The 17134-nt window shown below is 35.2% G+C and overlaps 1 protein-coding gene and 1 long non-coding RNA gene across 6 annotated transcripts in view; both read left to right on the top strand.

Annotated features, from left to right (window-relative positions):
* Nucleotides 1–6016: 6016 nt before the first annotated feature.
* The window catches only part of LOC122038506, a 31301-nt gene continuing 20183 nt past the window's right edge, over nt 6017–17134 (top strand). For all 5 annotated transcript variants that reach the window (XM_042598285.1, XM_042598284.1, XM_042598286.1 and 2 more), the window contains exons 1-4: nt 6017–6258; nt 13310–13371; nt 13483–13533; nt 13630–13662. In XM_042598285.1, the coding sequence (XP_042454219.1) occupies nt 6129–6258; nt 13310–13371; nt 13483–13533; nt 13630–13662 (276 nt within the window). In that variant the 5' untranslated portion in view covers nt 6017–6128. The remainder of the gene's footprint in view (nt 6259–13309; nt 13372–13482; nt 13534–13629; nt 13663–17134) is intronic.
* LOC122038508 lies at nt 9349–10957 on the top strand. Its single transcript, XR_006127880.1, has 2 exons — nt 9349–10834; nt 10907–10957. It is a non-coding gene; the product is annotated as an uncharacterized LOC122038508 (long non-coding RNA).

Here is a 17134-nt window from a genome sequence, read left to right on the forward strand (position 1 = left end):
GAACATCCGATTTAATCTTATGGATTTATTCAGTGTTCGGATGAGTCTTGTGTATACAATAAGCTTGACAAAAACGTGGTGGTATTTCTTGTACTATACGTAGATGACATTTTGTTTATTGGCAACAATGTCAAAGTTTTGTCAAACGTAAGGGTATGGTTGTCCAAGCAGTTATATATGAAGGATTTGGAATTATCTTTCGTAATCTGATACGAGTTGGAGTGATATGCTGAACCGGCATATGATGCTCTGCCAGACAAACTTTATAACCATCTGTTCAATTATCCTTGCAAGCGGCTTGGCTTCTATCCACTTTGAGAAGTAGTCCACAGTGACGAGTAAAAATCTCCTCTAACCGGTTACCATAGGGAATAGCCCAACAATGTCCATGCCCCATTGGTCGAACGAGTATGATACTATGGGCGCCTTCATCTCTTCGATCGGCCGGTGTTGTAGGATCGAAAAGAATTTAGATAATTGTAGGATCGAAAAGAATTTAGATATCTCCATAATGATATGATATTGTCCACTTTGGGCCTGAGCACTCATGGATTTGCTCTTGGGTTATACCCAAAAGGCCTCAAGCCAATGGAGATATCTTTTCTCTTATAAACCCATGATATTTTCCATGTGTTTTCAATGTGGGACTATATTTGCAACCTTGCAACCCCAACAATCCCCCCTCAAACAAAGGACCACAGGCTTCCAATGTCCGATCCTTGACCCACCAGGTCTTCTTGCCCCTCGGTCCACCCGACCTACTAGGACTTCCTTGCCTAGCCGCAACTAGGACTTCCTGCCTGATGTCTGGTTCTCTTGATCCGAACATAGGAGCTCCCCTTTCTTTGTTTGAGATCAACATTGTACCCACATGGCTCAATCAGATCATAGCTCTTGTGCACAGTCGGCGGTTAAACCTTCTGGCAGTCCAGGCTTTGATACCAATTGTAGGATCGAAAAGAATTTAGATATCTCCACAATGACATGACATTGTCCACTTTGGGCCTGAGCCCTCATGGTTTTGCTCTTGGGTTATATCCAAAAGGCCTCAAGCCAATGGAGATATCTTTTCTCTTATAAACCTATGATCTTTTCCATGTGTTTTCAATGTGGGACTATGTTTACAACCTTGCAACCCCAACAGGTGTGAGAGGTTGTGGTACCTCTGATAGGACAGACAGGTGGCTACCGTCCGAGCGGTGTCTTCTTAGAGGGTTAGCCAGAAGTATCCGACTAAAAGCACTTTTCTCGCCAACGATCGGCCGCCCGGATGCCCTCCGCAAGAACCTTGGTGCACTTCCTGCAAGATGTATTCGACGTCTTCACATCTGACGCACTTGAGTAGGGGCCTAGAGAAGTCCTGTAAAGCTGGTCCCTCGCCAAGGTGAATCATCCGACCCTCTTCTTCAGCAAGTGAGCTTCTTCCGGATCGACACGTTTTAGCATGCAAAACTCCAAGAAAGGTTTTCTACCTTTTCGGCATGGAGTACTTTTATCTAAAGAGATGTGTCCTAAAACATCAAAAGAGATAGAGGACATGAAGGCAGTTCCTTATGCTTCGGCTGTAGGAAGACTAATATATGCAATGCTATGTACGTGACCGGATATCTGTTTTACCATGGGCATGGTTAGCAAATATCAAAGTAATCCAGGATAGGGACATTGGACTGCCGTAAAACATATATTAAAGTACCTGAGAAGGACTACAGATTATATGCTGGTTTACTAGGCAGATGATTTGCTCCCTGTGGGTTACACAGATTCTGACTTCCAATCAGATAGGGACAATAGTAAGTCGACCTCGGGATATGTGTTTACTTTGGGAGGTGGAGCCATAGCATGGAGGAGTGATAAGCAGAAATGCGTTTCGAACTTTACCATGAATCAGATGTATGGCAGCATATATGCCAGCATATATGTCAGCATAGTCTTTTAGTATAAGTGGGAGATTTTTAGGATGTATACTAAAAGGCTAGCTTTTTGTATGAACATTTATTTTGAAATGAGAATCACATTGGTCAAATGTTTGCATCTAGTTAAATGCAGTTGTCCATTTAATTTATATTGTAGATAACATGGTGTGTGGTGTCACACAGAAGATCATGTTATCAGTTCCTTATAAATTATAAATAGTAGCTCACAACCAAGATGGATTGGGACAAACCATTGGAATGATTGTAGTGTAATTTGGTATTAGTTTATCTTGACTATAAAATTATACTAGTACACTATGTGTGTATTGAGCAGGACCATTTGAGGTTGTTCCTTGTATACTGACTATATAAAAGAACATAACCTCTGTTATTATGGATGTGCGTACTCTTAATCCCGATATAATAACAAGCACATATGCTTAGTATTTATTTCTTTAATTTACCAATGGGTGAGATTTATTCGTTATATCAATAGACCCGATAAGTTGGGCAATAATATTATTTATATGGTGTGTTGTTGATTATAGAAGGAAACTGTGTCCTAGTTATCTAGGTTGATGATGCCCCCTTGAGGAGCTCATAAGGATTGTCATGTAAACCCTATAGGTGGACTTATTTCGACATGACAATGAAGTTGAGCGGTACTACTCTTGGAGCTAGATATTAATTAAGCGAGTTGTCAGTAACTCATTTAATTAATAGACATTCGATATCTTAAACACAGAGAAATTAACACACTCATGATAAGAAGAAGCCCATAATGTAATATGAGATTGGTGCGGTAGTTCAATAATAACTCTTTAGTGGTATGAGTTATTATTGATGAACTTAAGTTGGGTGTTCGGGTCGAACACAGGAAGCTCAAGCTCATCGGGAGGCCAAAACTAATTCCTCCTCTCGGTCCTTGTTGTAGCCTCTATAAAGCCTCGCGTTCACCTGTTTTGATTTTCCTTCTTACCCAAATGAGGGGCCGGCCACATCCTTGCTTGGTGCCCAAGCAAGGGGCCAACCAAGCCCTCTTGGTGCCCAAGATGTGGGCCGGACAAGCCATAATTGATGCCCAAGTATGGGGCCGACCATACAAGAAGAGAAAAGGAAGTTTTGTTGAAAACAAAATTTTATTAAAATCTTTCCTTTTATAGCTTTCTACAATGGATTAAAAGAGAGATTTTAATTTTGTTAAATCTTTTCTTTTTTGTAGTTATCTACAATGGTTAAAAGAGAGATTTTAATTTTATTAAAATCTTTCCTTTTTTGTAGTTATCTACAATGGTTAAAAGAGAGATTTTAATTTTGTTAAAATCTTTCATTTTTTGTAACCAACTATTATAGGAAAAGGATGATTTTGTTTAAAACAAAATTTTGTTATAATCTTTCCTTTTATAGCTATTTACAATGGTTTAAAAGGGAGATTTTAATTTTGTTAAAATCTTTCCTTTTTTGTAACCATCTATAATACCAAATAAAAGGAAATTTTATTAAAAACTTTCCTCTAGCAAAGATTATAAAAGAGGAGGAGGGGATGCTCTCTAAATACAACCAAGGCTCCTCTTCTAATTTCTTGTGGCCAGCTCTTCCCTCTTTTCCCTTTCATCTTCATAAGGGCTGGTGACACTTGGAGAAGGACCTTCTTCGCCTTGTGGCCGGTTGCTTGGAGGAGAAGAAGAAGAAGGATGCCTCTTCACTTTGTATTCTTTGGTGGCCGAAAGCTTGGAAAAGAAGGAAAGCTTGGAAAAGAAGGAGAAGGTCGAGTGTCTTTGTCTTGGTAGATCGTCACCCACACAACGTCCAAGAGGAGAAGAGGAATATAGCAGAAGATCAAGAGGTCTTTAGGTTACAAAGAAAGATATAACTAGTTATTTATTCCGCTGCATACTAGTTTGGTTTTTCTGTGTATGGATCCTAAAATACCAACACAAGAGGCTATCAATTTTGTGTTTCTATTGTGGTCTCTATAGTTAAAGCTAAGGTTACTGTAAGAAGTTTAAATATTCAATTTCTTTGAAAAGCTTTGTTTAGAAAGTGGTGGATGATCTCATACCCAAGAAGGCCGAGTGCCTCACCATGTTTAACCTGAAAGCCAATCTTTGAAATAAATATTTAATCAACTTCTGTAATATGGTTTAACTTCTGAAGAACACATAGGTTGAACTTGGAGTAAAAATGTTAAGTTTCGTTTCCAATCCAAATTTAACTTCTGAAGAACAACTTGGATTAAAAATGTTAAGTTTCGTTTGCAATCTAAGTTTAACTTCTGTAGAGCACATGAGTTGCTAGGAAAAGTTCTATGCTTGTACAAATTTTTGTACAGGGGAAACAGAACTGAATTCCGAGTAACACCCAACACCTCTGACGCTCAAGTCAGTTTCCGGTGAAGAAAAAAAAAGAAGCAAAGAGTGGAGCAACAAGAAAACTGCAGCGCAATAGTAAAATATTGCATACCTCCGCCGATGCTTGGACCCCCCTTTATATAGAGCTCCTATAGCCGCGTGCACACTTCCCAAGGCAGGTACACGTCCCTAAGTTTTCCCTAAAAAGACTCGTCAATAAAGTGTCCCTGACATAGTACCTCAACAGACCGAGCATATCTCTAAAACGACGGTGGAAGCTTTCACCGTACGATCCTCTGTCTGACCATGTCACCTGTCAGTGACACTAGCTCCCAAAAAGATATCAAAAGATAGCCTGCTGTGTCTGTTGCTGGGCCGAGCGGGATAGTTGCTCGGTCAAAATTCCACCGCCTGTATGTTCTGTTGCTGGGTCGAGCGAGATAGTCGTTTGACCGGAATTCCACTGTCTGCATATTCTATTGCTAGGCCGAGCGGGATAGCCGATCGGCCGAAGGTCCACTATCCGCGTGCTCTGTTGCTGGACCGAGCGGAATAGCCGCTCAGCTAGAAGTCCACTGTCCACGTGCTCTATTGTTGGGCCGAGCGGGATAGCCGCTCGGCTGGAAGTCCACTGTCCGCATGCTCGGCTGATGTCGAGTCTGCTGTTAGGCCGAGTGGAAGAGCCGGTCGACCTGGTTTCTGCATATTGATCCCTTGAGCGTCGGTTATTTGAATGCTCCCCCGTGTCGAGGGCGATGGTGGATCAGATTCTTCTCCCCGGTCAGGGCATGCTTCGCCCGACCGCCCGATGCCCTATACGCATTGATCGCCTTGATTTTGACCTCCACCGTGACAATAGGGTAGGACTCCTCATCATCACCGCATCAGTAATGATCCGATAGAAAGGATCATTAGGAAATTAATTTGGGGGTTGATGGTCAAACTTAATTGATCATGTAGAAAAAGCTTCAATCTATTATTTATTTAAGAAAAGTAATAGGAAATATTTTAGTTTTTTTTAAATATATATATATATATATATATATATATATATATATATATATATATATATATTATATTTTCTTTATTTTTTATAAGTAACTGGACTTTGTTTGGCACACAGGCTGTGCTGACACGACCTGAGTACCGACTTGTTTTATGGATCCAGTCGTGTTCACCTAATCCATCTATATCATGGGTTGTGAGCCCGACATGGCATAGTTGTTACCATGTCTTATTGGGTGCGACCCAAGTTTGACCACGCTAGGCTGAGCTGAACATAGGCCATTCGATTGAGGTCAGGATTAAGTTTTGATTTGATGCGGTTCTTAATTCGACACAATTTGAATGCTCTTAATCAACACCGTATAGGTTCGTCTGCTACTACATGCCGTCAGTATAAGAGCATCCATAGTCGTGGGAGCTCTTGGAAAACTCCCTCATTGCCACATTCGTGAAATGTCAAAGATAAAAGATTTCACACATTTATCCATTATAAAAATATCTCTCAATAATTCTTTTGTAAGTCTCGTACTTTTTTTATTATATATATTTCTTATCTATTTTACATTATATATAATTAAAAATTTTAATTAAAAACATGTTTTTTTAAAATAAAAATTTAAAAACAGCATTTTTTTAAAGTAGAAAATAAAAAATATATATGATAAAAATTTTCAATAAAATAACATGTTTTTTTTTAAAAAAAATTTAAAAAATATTTTAATAAAAAAAATTGAAGGACACGGAGCCACTCCTTGAGAAGAACGAAGGAGGGGAGGGAGCTCCCCCTCTTTGCCACGTTGACATGCACTGTGGATGCCCTAAATAGTTTGTCTTCTGGATCAAATTCCTTGGCGGCGCGATGGCGGAGGAGGCTGCAACGAGTTCCATGGCAGGAGAGTTAGCGGTGCCGGAAGGCGCGAAAAAGATTCAGATATACTCCACGTCGTTGTCCTCTTCTTCAGCTAGACAAGTCACCCCTTTTTGGAAAGGTAAACCCCTGTTTTGGCTGCAAAACCATTATAGATAAAGCAGGCATCGCTGAGAAAGACGTTTCGTTGATCTCGCCAGATTGTTATAAGGTTGAGAATGTTCCTTGTAGCTATATTGCATTAGTTTTTTTTTCCTTGAATTCTGCAAAGAGGGGTAGGCGTTGATCGTTTATCAAATCCCTTTACGAAAAGTTTCACGTAGGGCTTTCTCCCATGAAACAATTGTTCTTTGATCCTCTTCATGTCAATGTGCCCTTTTGCCAAAATCAAAACACAGCTAAGCGTGGCAGCGGGGATAGGGTACTGACGAGTTCTCCACTGCCCATGCCCATATCCATACCCACACCCATACCCATACCCATTCCCAGTGCCAGATTAAGCCATAGGAAACTAAGGCCAATGCTCAGGGTCGTCTCAACCATAATTAAGGCTCTAATATTAGTTTTTTAAAAATAATTTTTTTTATATAAAATTTAGTTTTCTAGCTTTTAAGATGCAAAGTTACTAATTAAATTTTCATATTTAAGATTTGATAATGATTTTTTTAATTGATAATATTGTTATTTTTTTTTGAGACATTGTTGAGCGTAAATAAGATTTTATTAATTTCAATTTTGAAAAACTTTTTTGAAACTATACTCACAGGTATTGTCAGTAGTATTCTATTCATGCATTATGAAAAAAATTATTTAATTTTATAAGGTTTAGTATCTCAAATGTAGTTTTTAATTATGATTTATTATTTCTTTTAAAACTTTTATTTTTGAAAATAAATTTAAACCATCAATATAAGATGATATGCCATTTAAATATTTTTCTTTCAGAAAATCATCACCAAACAATTTTAATTTTTTTTACACCATATGAAAATTCCAAATTATTGTCATGTTTCCTAAACTATTCAAATCTATTTTGAAAGGAAGAAATGACATGATCAATAATATAATTGACATAATTAATTTGAAAAGATTCTTAAAATCTCACCTTATTAGTTTCATTCTCATCAAATTGTTTGCTTCTTCTAATTACACATTTTTTCATGAAATTTTGGTTCTACATTCATTTCATTTGCAATCTCTTTAGAAGAAATCATAGCCGATGTGAACCCATTTCTTTATAGTCAACAAAAGAAACAAGACCTTTTAACTAATCTAATGTAATAGCAATGTTCATATCTTTATAGTATAAACATTTATTAACAATATTAAATGCAAATAATATATCATACTAAATAATCATAATTAATAAAAATTCAAAATTTTCAATCTTATATGTTGTTAAATAGATTGCTTCTCCTTTTGTTTTAAGATCATCACCAGTTTCTGTAAGTTGATATAAAACATCTCTTATTTCTGGAGTTTGATATTTTGTTGCTTTAACACTTTCAAAACGACTTTCCCAATGTGTTTGTGACAATGACTTAAGAGTTAAACTAGAAACATTCTATTTTTTTTTTTTGTAGAAGAAGAAAATAATGAGTATATGCATTGTGTTACACTAAAAAATATTATAGCACTAGGATAAGAATTAGCTATATCACAAAGTACTAAATTAAAACTATGACAACCACATAATTTAGGTAGGGCCGGTTTAAGCCATATGCCCTAAGGCCTATGCCTAGGGTCTCTATTTTATTAGAGCCCCAAAAAAATATGGTTGTCATAGTCTTAATTCTAGATATAAATTTAGATATAAATTCTACTAAATTAGAGATTGTTAATGAATTCTAGAGCTTTTTATACATTATGTGGTTGTCATAGTCTTAATTTAGTATTTTATGATATGACTAATTCTTGTCCTAGTGCTATAATATTTTTTGATGTAACACAATGTATACACTCGTTATTTTCTTCTTCTATGAAATGATAGAAAGAAGGGGAGCCTTGGCGCAACGGTAAAGTTGTTGCCATGTGACCAAAAGGTCATGGGTTCGAATCCTGGAAACAACCTCTTGTAAAAAATAGGATAAGGCTGCGTACAATGGATCCTTCCTCGGGACCCCGCATGCGGGAGCTTTGTGCACCGGGTTGTCTTTTTTATTTTATTTTATGAAATGATAGAAAATTTTGCAAAACCATGTTTCTTAACTCTTAAGTCATTGTCATAAACACATTGAGAAAGTCATCTTAACAGTTTTAAAACAATAAAATATCAAGCTCCACAAATAAAAGATGTTTTATATCAACTTGCTGAAACTAATGTTGATCCTAAAACAAAAAGTGAAGCAATTTCTTTAGCAACATATTCAATTAAATGTTGTGAATTTTCATTAGGTATGATTATTTAATATGATATATTGTTTGGAGTTAATAAATTTTCACAATATAGTGATATGAATATTGTTATTGTATTAGATCAGTTAAAAGGTCTTGTTTTTTTTAATGACTATAGAGGAAATGAGTTCACATCTACTATGATTTCTGCTAAAGAGATTGCAAATGAAATGTGTAGAATAAAAATTTCATGGAAAATGTATAATTAAAAAAACAAATAATTTGACGAGAATGAAACTAATGAGGTGTGACTTTCCGTTGAAGAATCTTTTAAAATTAATTATTTCAATTGTATTATTGATCATGTCATTTTTCACTTCAAAGTAGGTTTGAATAATTTAAGATATATAAAGATAATTTTGATTTTAGGTAATGATTTTCTAAAAATAATGTCATTTTATAAAGATAATTTAATGATTGTCTGATATAGAAAAATTAAAAATCGTTAGGTAATGATTTTCTAAAAGAAAAATGTTTGAATCCTGAAGGCTTTTTAAAACACGACATGATATTTGATATTGATAATTTAGGTTTATTTTTGGAATTTAAAGTTTTAAAAAATAATAAATTCAAAATTAAATACAACACTTAGATACTAAATCTTATAAAAAAATTAAATTTTTTTCCCAATGCATGGATAACTTATAAAATACTAATGACAATATTGGTTAGAATAGCTTCAGCAAAAAAAAGTTTTTTAAAATTGAAATTAATAAAATGTATTTATGCTCAACAATGACTCTTTATCAATTGAAAAAGATTTATTATCAAAGTTTGAATATAAAAATTTACTAATAATTTTGCATCTAAAAAAAAACAGAAAACTAAATTTTATATAAAAAATATATTTTTAAAAAATAATATTTATTTTTTTTAAAAAAAATGTGGAGGTCTTAAATATTTTTTCGGCCTAGAGTCTCAAAAATGGTTGAGACGACCCTATCCGTCCCATGGTTGGATCCTATTCCCATCATAGGACTCAACCTTTCTCTTAAATTAAAAATTAAAAAAATCATAAAAATAAAATGGCTATCACTATAGATGAGGGATGATGGGGGTATTTTTTTTTAGTATTTGAGGTTGTTTTGTAACTTTAGACCAAAAGACCATAATGACTGTATTTTTTTTATTGTTTTAGGGAAAAAGGTCTTCTTTCCCCTTCTGAAAGAGGTATGGGTGGGAATTTTCAATTGGTTGTGTTTAGGTTTGTGGGTCACAGAGACTGCACCCAAGTTAGGCTTGGGCTCACCCCATTTTGACCCCACTAATGGAATGTGTTTGAACCTAACCCATTTGACACTACTCGTGGGTCACAGAGACTGTCACAAATGGACTTCAAATTGATTTAGTATTGAAAACCCTCAACTCACAAAAGAAATTATGAAGTACAGGTCCCAAGTCGAATCTCTCGAGGAAAACTAGTAAGTGGATGTTCGCCTTAGATTTAAAACTCTTTTGGGGTTTTCTGATTGAAAAGGGGGGAGGGTTGTTTTTCGGTTCAACTTTTAAAATGAAGTAATGTAAATCTAATTGAGCTTAATCCTAACCTGGAATTAAATCCTACTCATGAAGAGAGATTACAACTAATTAAAGGAAACTAAAATTACGAAACCACAATAACTACAACTTGAAATCACAAGCTAAATCAGTGGAATAAATGCAGAAATAAAACCCGTGGAATAAATGCAGAAATAAAACCCAAGCTTCAACTTAACCAAGTAGCAAATATCATCTAACTTTAACACCTCCTTACCATCCCTAAACTAATGGCCCTCAAAAAGTAAATTGCAACTCCACAAAACAAACTTAATCTACTCAAGCTAAGCTGGAAATGATGTGAGCTATCCATGCAACTAGGCTTCCTAGAATTTAAGTAGCAAAACTTTTGTGCTGAAATTCAAAGTGCTGAAAACTCTTTCCTTAAACAGAATTATGCTAAACAAACGAGCAGTGACAAAATGGAACACTAAATTGCAGAAATTAAGCTATCTAAAACAAGATCAAGAGCCTAATTGCAGAATTGAAAACGTGTAACCATTAAATTGCAAAATCTTAAATGTTGAAACCAAAGCAGAGTTCCTAATTGCAATTAATGAAAGTGCAAAAACAGGAAGAAAATTGCAAGAGCCGAAACGTAAAACACAATCTAACCAACTCAAATTTCAAAACTGAAAGAGTAAAACATCCCTAATCCCTAATTGCTCTTTCAACTTTCCTTCTCTTTGCCGTCACACAAAGAAGCTTAATGAAACCTCACTTCAACAATTGGAGAAGAAAATCTCAGCATCAAACTCAGCCCAGAGGTAACTAAGCACTCCAGAGAAGACTCTCCGGTTAACTTTGCACAATCTGAAACTGTCACATGTGTAAATCAGGATTTCTGTGAGGCTGGAATCTCTGAATCTGGAAGCTGCTGCTTGATGGTCAAAATGAAGATGGAATGAGCTCGGAAAAGCCGGAGGAATGCTGCTGACGTACTCTGATGGAAGATGGATCCACAGATCGGAGCAACACCTCCAATCTGTGGCGTAAACAGAGAAAACGCAGGATGAAGAAACATGCCGGAGGAACGCCGCCAACGTGCTATTGATGCTTGGATGTTGAACGCCGGATGCTAGAAACCTCATCGCCAATGAAGGAAGGTTGATTCACAGATCTGAGATGAGGATGGGCCTTGTGTCGCGCATAACAGCACGATAAACAGTAGGCAAGCCATTGTTCACCATGCCAAATGCTGGGTTTTATCCCCTTGGTTCAACCGGTTCACCACATGGCTGGTTCAGGTCAATCAATTCCCAATTCTCGAGATGACTGGACTTGGATTGAACCCAAGTAGAGATTTGATTACTTCACTTGGTTGCATGCACCCAATCTTCCCTCAAAATGACTTGAATCCTTGTGATCAATGTAGCCCACTGGTTACCTACAAAGCCAAATTATGTTTATGAGGCACAAACCATGAATTAAAAGAAATAAATGCATCTAATTCAAAACATTCCTCATTATGAAAAAATCATCTAACAAAACGATTTATCTCAACAATAAGCTCAAAAATCATCCAATAGCCACCACAATGATATGCCCAATAAGCTAGTTATCAGTACCCAAACAAATCCATACCACTTCAATACATTATAGTTTCTTCCTGCTACATTTAAAATAATTGCAAATAGACCTCCAAGGATCACTAAGTTAAACATCTCATCTTTCAAAAATAAAATATGCCTGAGAATATATAATTGAAACCAATATTGTATTCCTAATTTTTTGATTAACATAAATCATGTGAAGTAGAGGAAAGATATACCAAAATACTATATTGTCTCTTCTTCCTCGCATGGGCAAAGACCCATATGCACCCGTACCAAGAAAGGAAATTAGCATTGAGGCAATCTAAAGTCTAAACTGTACCTTGTATCTCACTTCATAGACAACTCTTTGAACTCATTAATGCCTCCAAAGTATTTAGATGAAGCTTACTTCCATGAAAACTTGCCAACACTCCCACCACTGCTACAGGCTGACTTAGTTGCAATTTTAGTTAGACATATAACAAGAAAGTCTTGAACAATAAGTTGTAAAGTAGGATACTTTGTACCATTTGTCCTCCGACTATGTAAAAACTTGAGTGCACGGTAAAACACCATTATCTAAGTAATTCTTCACTGCATATTTTACAATGACATTATTAGAGGAACTAAGGAATGAATTTGTGTTGTTGCTAATGAGAAGGATAACTTGCAATGCTAATAGATGAAGTTGAAGCCAGCTGAGAAACATGATACTTCAACTTAGATGCCCTAGATTGAGAAAAAACTGATGTGAAGACCCCCTTCATGAGAATTCAGATGAAGGGTGCTTTCCTACCACTGGATGAGAAGTGAAAACTGCACAATGTGTGCAGCTAGGATCAAATCACACTGTAGTCAACAGCTGGATCGCAACCATTATACAATTTCACTCAAGGAGGTCTGCTCCCCAGCTTTATTTCTACATTGGTACTCATGCAAAAAAATATAACATGTTTCCTTAACTTTTTCTATCTCATAAAATGCATTGTCACCGTGAAGGGAGGAAAGTATAACCTACCAGTTTTGTTGTACTAGGGGTTAAAATAGCTGCCACAACTGAAATACCCTAGTTTTTCTCAAACTTCTCAACCATCTTTCTTATCATCCAAATGACAGCATTATCCTAGATCCTCAGGTCTCATCCTTGCAATAAGTTAATGTAACTATAATCCAGTCATCAAATCTTTGAGATGCTGCACTAGTATTATTTCTTCATCTTTATCATTGTCTAGTATCTTTATAGATTATTTAACAAGCTAGATATAGACAATATCTAAGCTAATGGGGAATGCTAGAGTTATTAAGTTATTATGAATATTTGAGTTACAATTATATGTTGTATAGGTATAGTTCCATGACTCCCACCTCATATAAGTTCCATGATTCCCACCTCATATATTTAGTAATTGGCAAGTGTTAGTGAGTATCCATATTGTAATGTTTTGCTCTGAACAACACTATACAATACTTTATCCTTCTTTTTTTAATCAGTATCTTACTTCTGAACTTTACCACTGCAATTTTGTTAACTTGGCCCTTCAATACAACTTTTGGAGAATCAAAACAAACAAACTTTTGAAAAAATAAAAATTCACTCCACAGCAAATGCAATCATATTCTTTGTTAGGTTTGCTGTTGTTGCAATTAGTTATTTAAAAGCTATTCATTGTGTTAGTCTTGCCTTCTCGTGTTTAATTGTCACCGCAGAGAAGTATGAGAAAGATGCTAAGAAATACTGGGATCTCTTCTACAAGCGCCACCAAGACAGAGTGAGTTCTCTCCTTTTAATTTTCATCGTCTTATTTTTATTTCATTTAAATTGTTCTCCATTGCAAGAACTAAACTTGTCATTTGTTTGATGATTTTTTTGTGTTGTGCAGTTTTTCAAGGATCGACACTACTTGGATAAGGAATGGGGCGATCACTTTTTGGTTGTACAACTTTTTTATACAATGCTAAATCATTTTTTTCCCTTGAAAAATTGTTCTATACTGATTTGCTTCTTTACTTGATTATTCTTCTTCTAGGATAGAGAGGTTGGAAAACTTGTTGTATTGGAGGTAACCTTGAATCTCAGTGATGCAATGCTTTACTCAATGCTGTAGTGATAATTCCAAATTATATTTATGATTGCTTTTATTCTTTCTTTATTTTATGATACTATGTCTTGAACTTCCACACTTTTTATGCTTATGTGTTCCCTCGTGTTCTTATCTAGGTTAAAGTACCATTTCAGTGTATTAGTTCTCTGTTAGAATCGTAAGATTTTATGCACTATTGTGCTGACACACATGCCAAAGCATGTCGAGATAAATTTGGACAAGTTTTACTTTTTTTTTTTTTTGTAAATTTCTTTCTAATTAGCTTATTTTCTTTCAAGCATGGGAGTATGACAATGTTATACTCAAACTAAATTAATATTTTGAAGAAACAAGTTAAAAAAATTAAAAATGTTTAACAAACATCACTAACTAATAGCATGCGTTCAAAATTACAAAATGAGTGTTGTGTTTCAGATTTGTGTGAGATCAACCTATAACTAATGCTCTTGTTGGTTCCAATTCAACTATGTATTAATATTGTTGTTTATAATTAATTAATATTATAATATAATTATTAATTTAGTTTAATTAATATCAATATTAATCTATTTAGTTAATCTTTTAACTTATAATTAACAATGATTACATTATTTATAGATCTACACTAATAATCAAAATCAATTAATGTTTAATTAAATTAGTATTCCAGCATATATATTAATTATATAAATAATTATATTTAGATTAATTTAGTTATAGGTGAATTAAAATTAAATTATATATAATTGTTAAGAAAAAATAAAATCTGGTAATTATGTTCCCACCAATTGATGTATTAACTGTGAATAAAAATTATAGTACTCATTAACAATTTAACCTATAATAATTAGAAATTAATTAAATTTGAAATAGAAATTGCCACTATTTGTTAATTAATTTACCTACTCCAATCCTTCAGAATTTCAGTGCTACCCCTTGTGATTTGAAGCCCTTGTTTTTCTCTTTTGTGATGCGAAGGCGAGGAACACTCAACACACTTGTAGCAACTTTGCCCCTCACAATCTTAATCATGCACTTTTACTTTTAGCACTAAGAATGCTTGTGCTGACACACTAAAAGTTCAGTTGGTGGATGATATTTGGATGTGCTAGTCTAGGTGAACTGTACCCATCTATTAAGTCTTTACTACTCTACGCCTCTATTAACTATTCACCTTTGTGTTTGTTGGGAATATTTTTAATTAATTAGGGACTTATCGTAAATATCCAATTATAAATAGATAGGGTTTGAAATATGAGTCAGGGTTCAAATCCCCAGTTGGAAATGATAAAGGGCCATGTTGTCCTAAACATGATGACATGTGATGTTGAAAACATTGAGGAAGAAGGATCTGGCAACCCATGTCAAGCCTTAGTAGAAGAATAAGAAGAGGAGGAGATCATGGTTTACCTGGGAGGGCTAACCTCCTTGCTAGTGCTAGAGGTAGTCGCAGAAGCTTAGTATTACTTTGTGTCTTGCCTTGAATTGCTTGTTCCTGAGGTAGTCACAAAGATGTCGCTGCTCTTGTAGCATGAATCCTCACATTAAAAGAGTAAAAAACCATTGTGAAAGCTTGCCCTCACGATTTGCTCATGAAATCTTACATCATTGGTGGAGTTGGACAACTCTTGATCGCCTAGTATCTTACACCTCATTTCATGGATCGAAATTTGGAATTGTGCTAGGTGGCACGATCAAAATGTATTGTTCCAAAAGATTACCAAAAATTGATACTATTTGGCACAAATATCTGTGTCGATCATGTCGATAAGTATCATGTCATGCAAATACTCAACACCGCTTAGCATGCTACAACAAAGGTCAAGATGAATTATTTTCTTTAGCTTGTGTGCATATAAGGTAATGTCAAAAGTGTATAATCTTGTCAAAAACGTATCATTTTAAATGGAGCACAAACTTTAAGTATATAGTTCTCTTCTTTTTTTGTTTCCCTTCATCTCCTTCCTCCTTACACCTTCAGTTTGTTATCAACATCATATATTGGAACATTAGTACCATACCAAAAGATTTTAAAACTGAAACCTAGTATGTCGAGATTTTAAACCTTCCCTCTCATTTTGTGCTAATTGGTGGGAGATATAGTAGCTTTTCACCATTGCTGTCCAATATGGAATGATATTCAATACCACACATATTGATTTACATGTAAAATGATAATAAGGTAATAAATATATATACGTAGAGAAAACTAGATAAGGAATAACATCTTCCCACTTCATATTAGAGTATGCAATTTCTCTCATTCATTATCTTGCTCCTCAAACTTATCCCAATAGTGAGTATTCTCACATCTTTGTCTCTGCATAACCTGAGCAGCCTAACAACAAGTTCTGCTCCACCTGTTGCTGATTTGCCAATCATGTGCATTTGGTTGGGGAATTTTCTTTGAGCATTTTTTGATTCTTAGAAAATAGACTTTAAAAAGTGAAACGAGAGATGAAATATTTTTTTCAATTTTGACAATTTATTATAGGTGAATGGTGTGATAGATATTTATTTTTTATGTTCAATCTTTACTTGCTTTATTTTATTTTCTGAAAAATGCAAACTGAAAATAGAAAATTTTCATCAACCATTTGCACAAGAGCTTTGATCTCCCACTTCTTCCACCTCGAATCATTATCCCCTAGAGGTTAGGGTAATGAGAAATGTGGTCTCCTCCAACTTGCAACTTGCAACTTTCAACTTGCGCTTTCATTTCCTTACGATTTTTTTGGCTCTGTGCTTCCTCCTAATTCTGTGCTTGGTCTAGCAGTTTCGGATTCCTTTATTTTTAGTCTCTTGTCTCCTGTGGGAAGCAGCATGCCAACATCAACTAAAGGGAGAGGACAATTAATTCTTTCCCTCTACTTTCTTCTCGGGCTCTTGAGCTCCATCCCGACCCTTAGTAGAGATCTAATCTACATCTCTTACTTGTTGGATTTGTCTCACTACAGCAACAATACTACTAGAGATTTGATCTATATTTCTCTTTTGTCCTTTAGTTGTCTTAGTTGGCAGCACTCCAAGCTTCTCCTTCCTTCTAATGTTAAGCTTTGTCTGCCTCCTTCAGTAGCCACTCTACTTCCTTGCTATGACTACAAAACTCATTCCCATCCCTAGCCTCATCAATGCAAGTTTGTTCATTAGTTTCATTTTCTTTATATTTGCTCTTCTTGCTCAGTTAATCATCATCAATGGAGTTTCACAATCTATGATGTAATACTAGAGACAAGTGATGAGAGACATCCTTAATTAATGTAATGTTCCTATTGCTACATGAGTTCTAGATGCAAGAACTTGAGTGCATATCTGAGACATGCCCCTTTTCTTGAGCCTTGCACCAACATTTCATCCTATCAATGTAACCAGCAAATGGTTCACTCTCATCAGCAAAGGGCAATGGTCAAGTCACTCCTATATCTTTATATTCTTCTGTCCTTTATATTTC

The sequence above is a fragment of the Zingiber officinale genome, chromosome 1A (genome assembly GCF_018446385.1).
Source record: "Zingiber officinale cultivar Zhangliang chromosome 1A, Zo_v1.1, whole genome shotgun sequence".
In the NCBI taxonomy this organism is placed as follows: domain Eukaryota; kingdom Viridiplantae; phylum Streptophyta; class Magnoliopsida; order Zingiberales; family Zingiberaceae; genus Zingiber; species Zingiber officinale.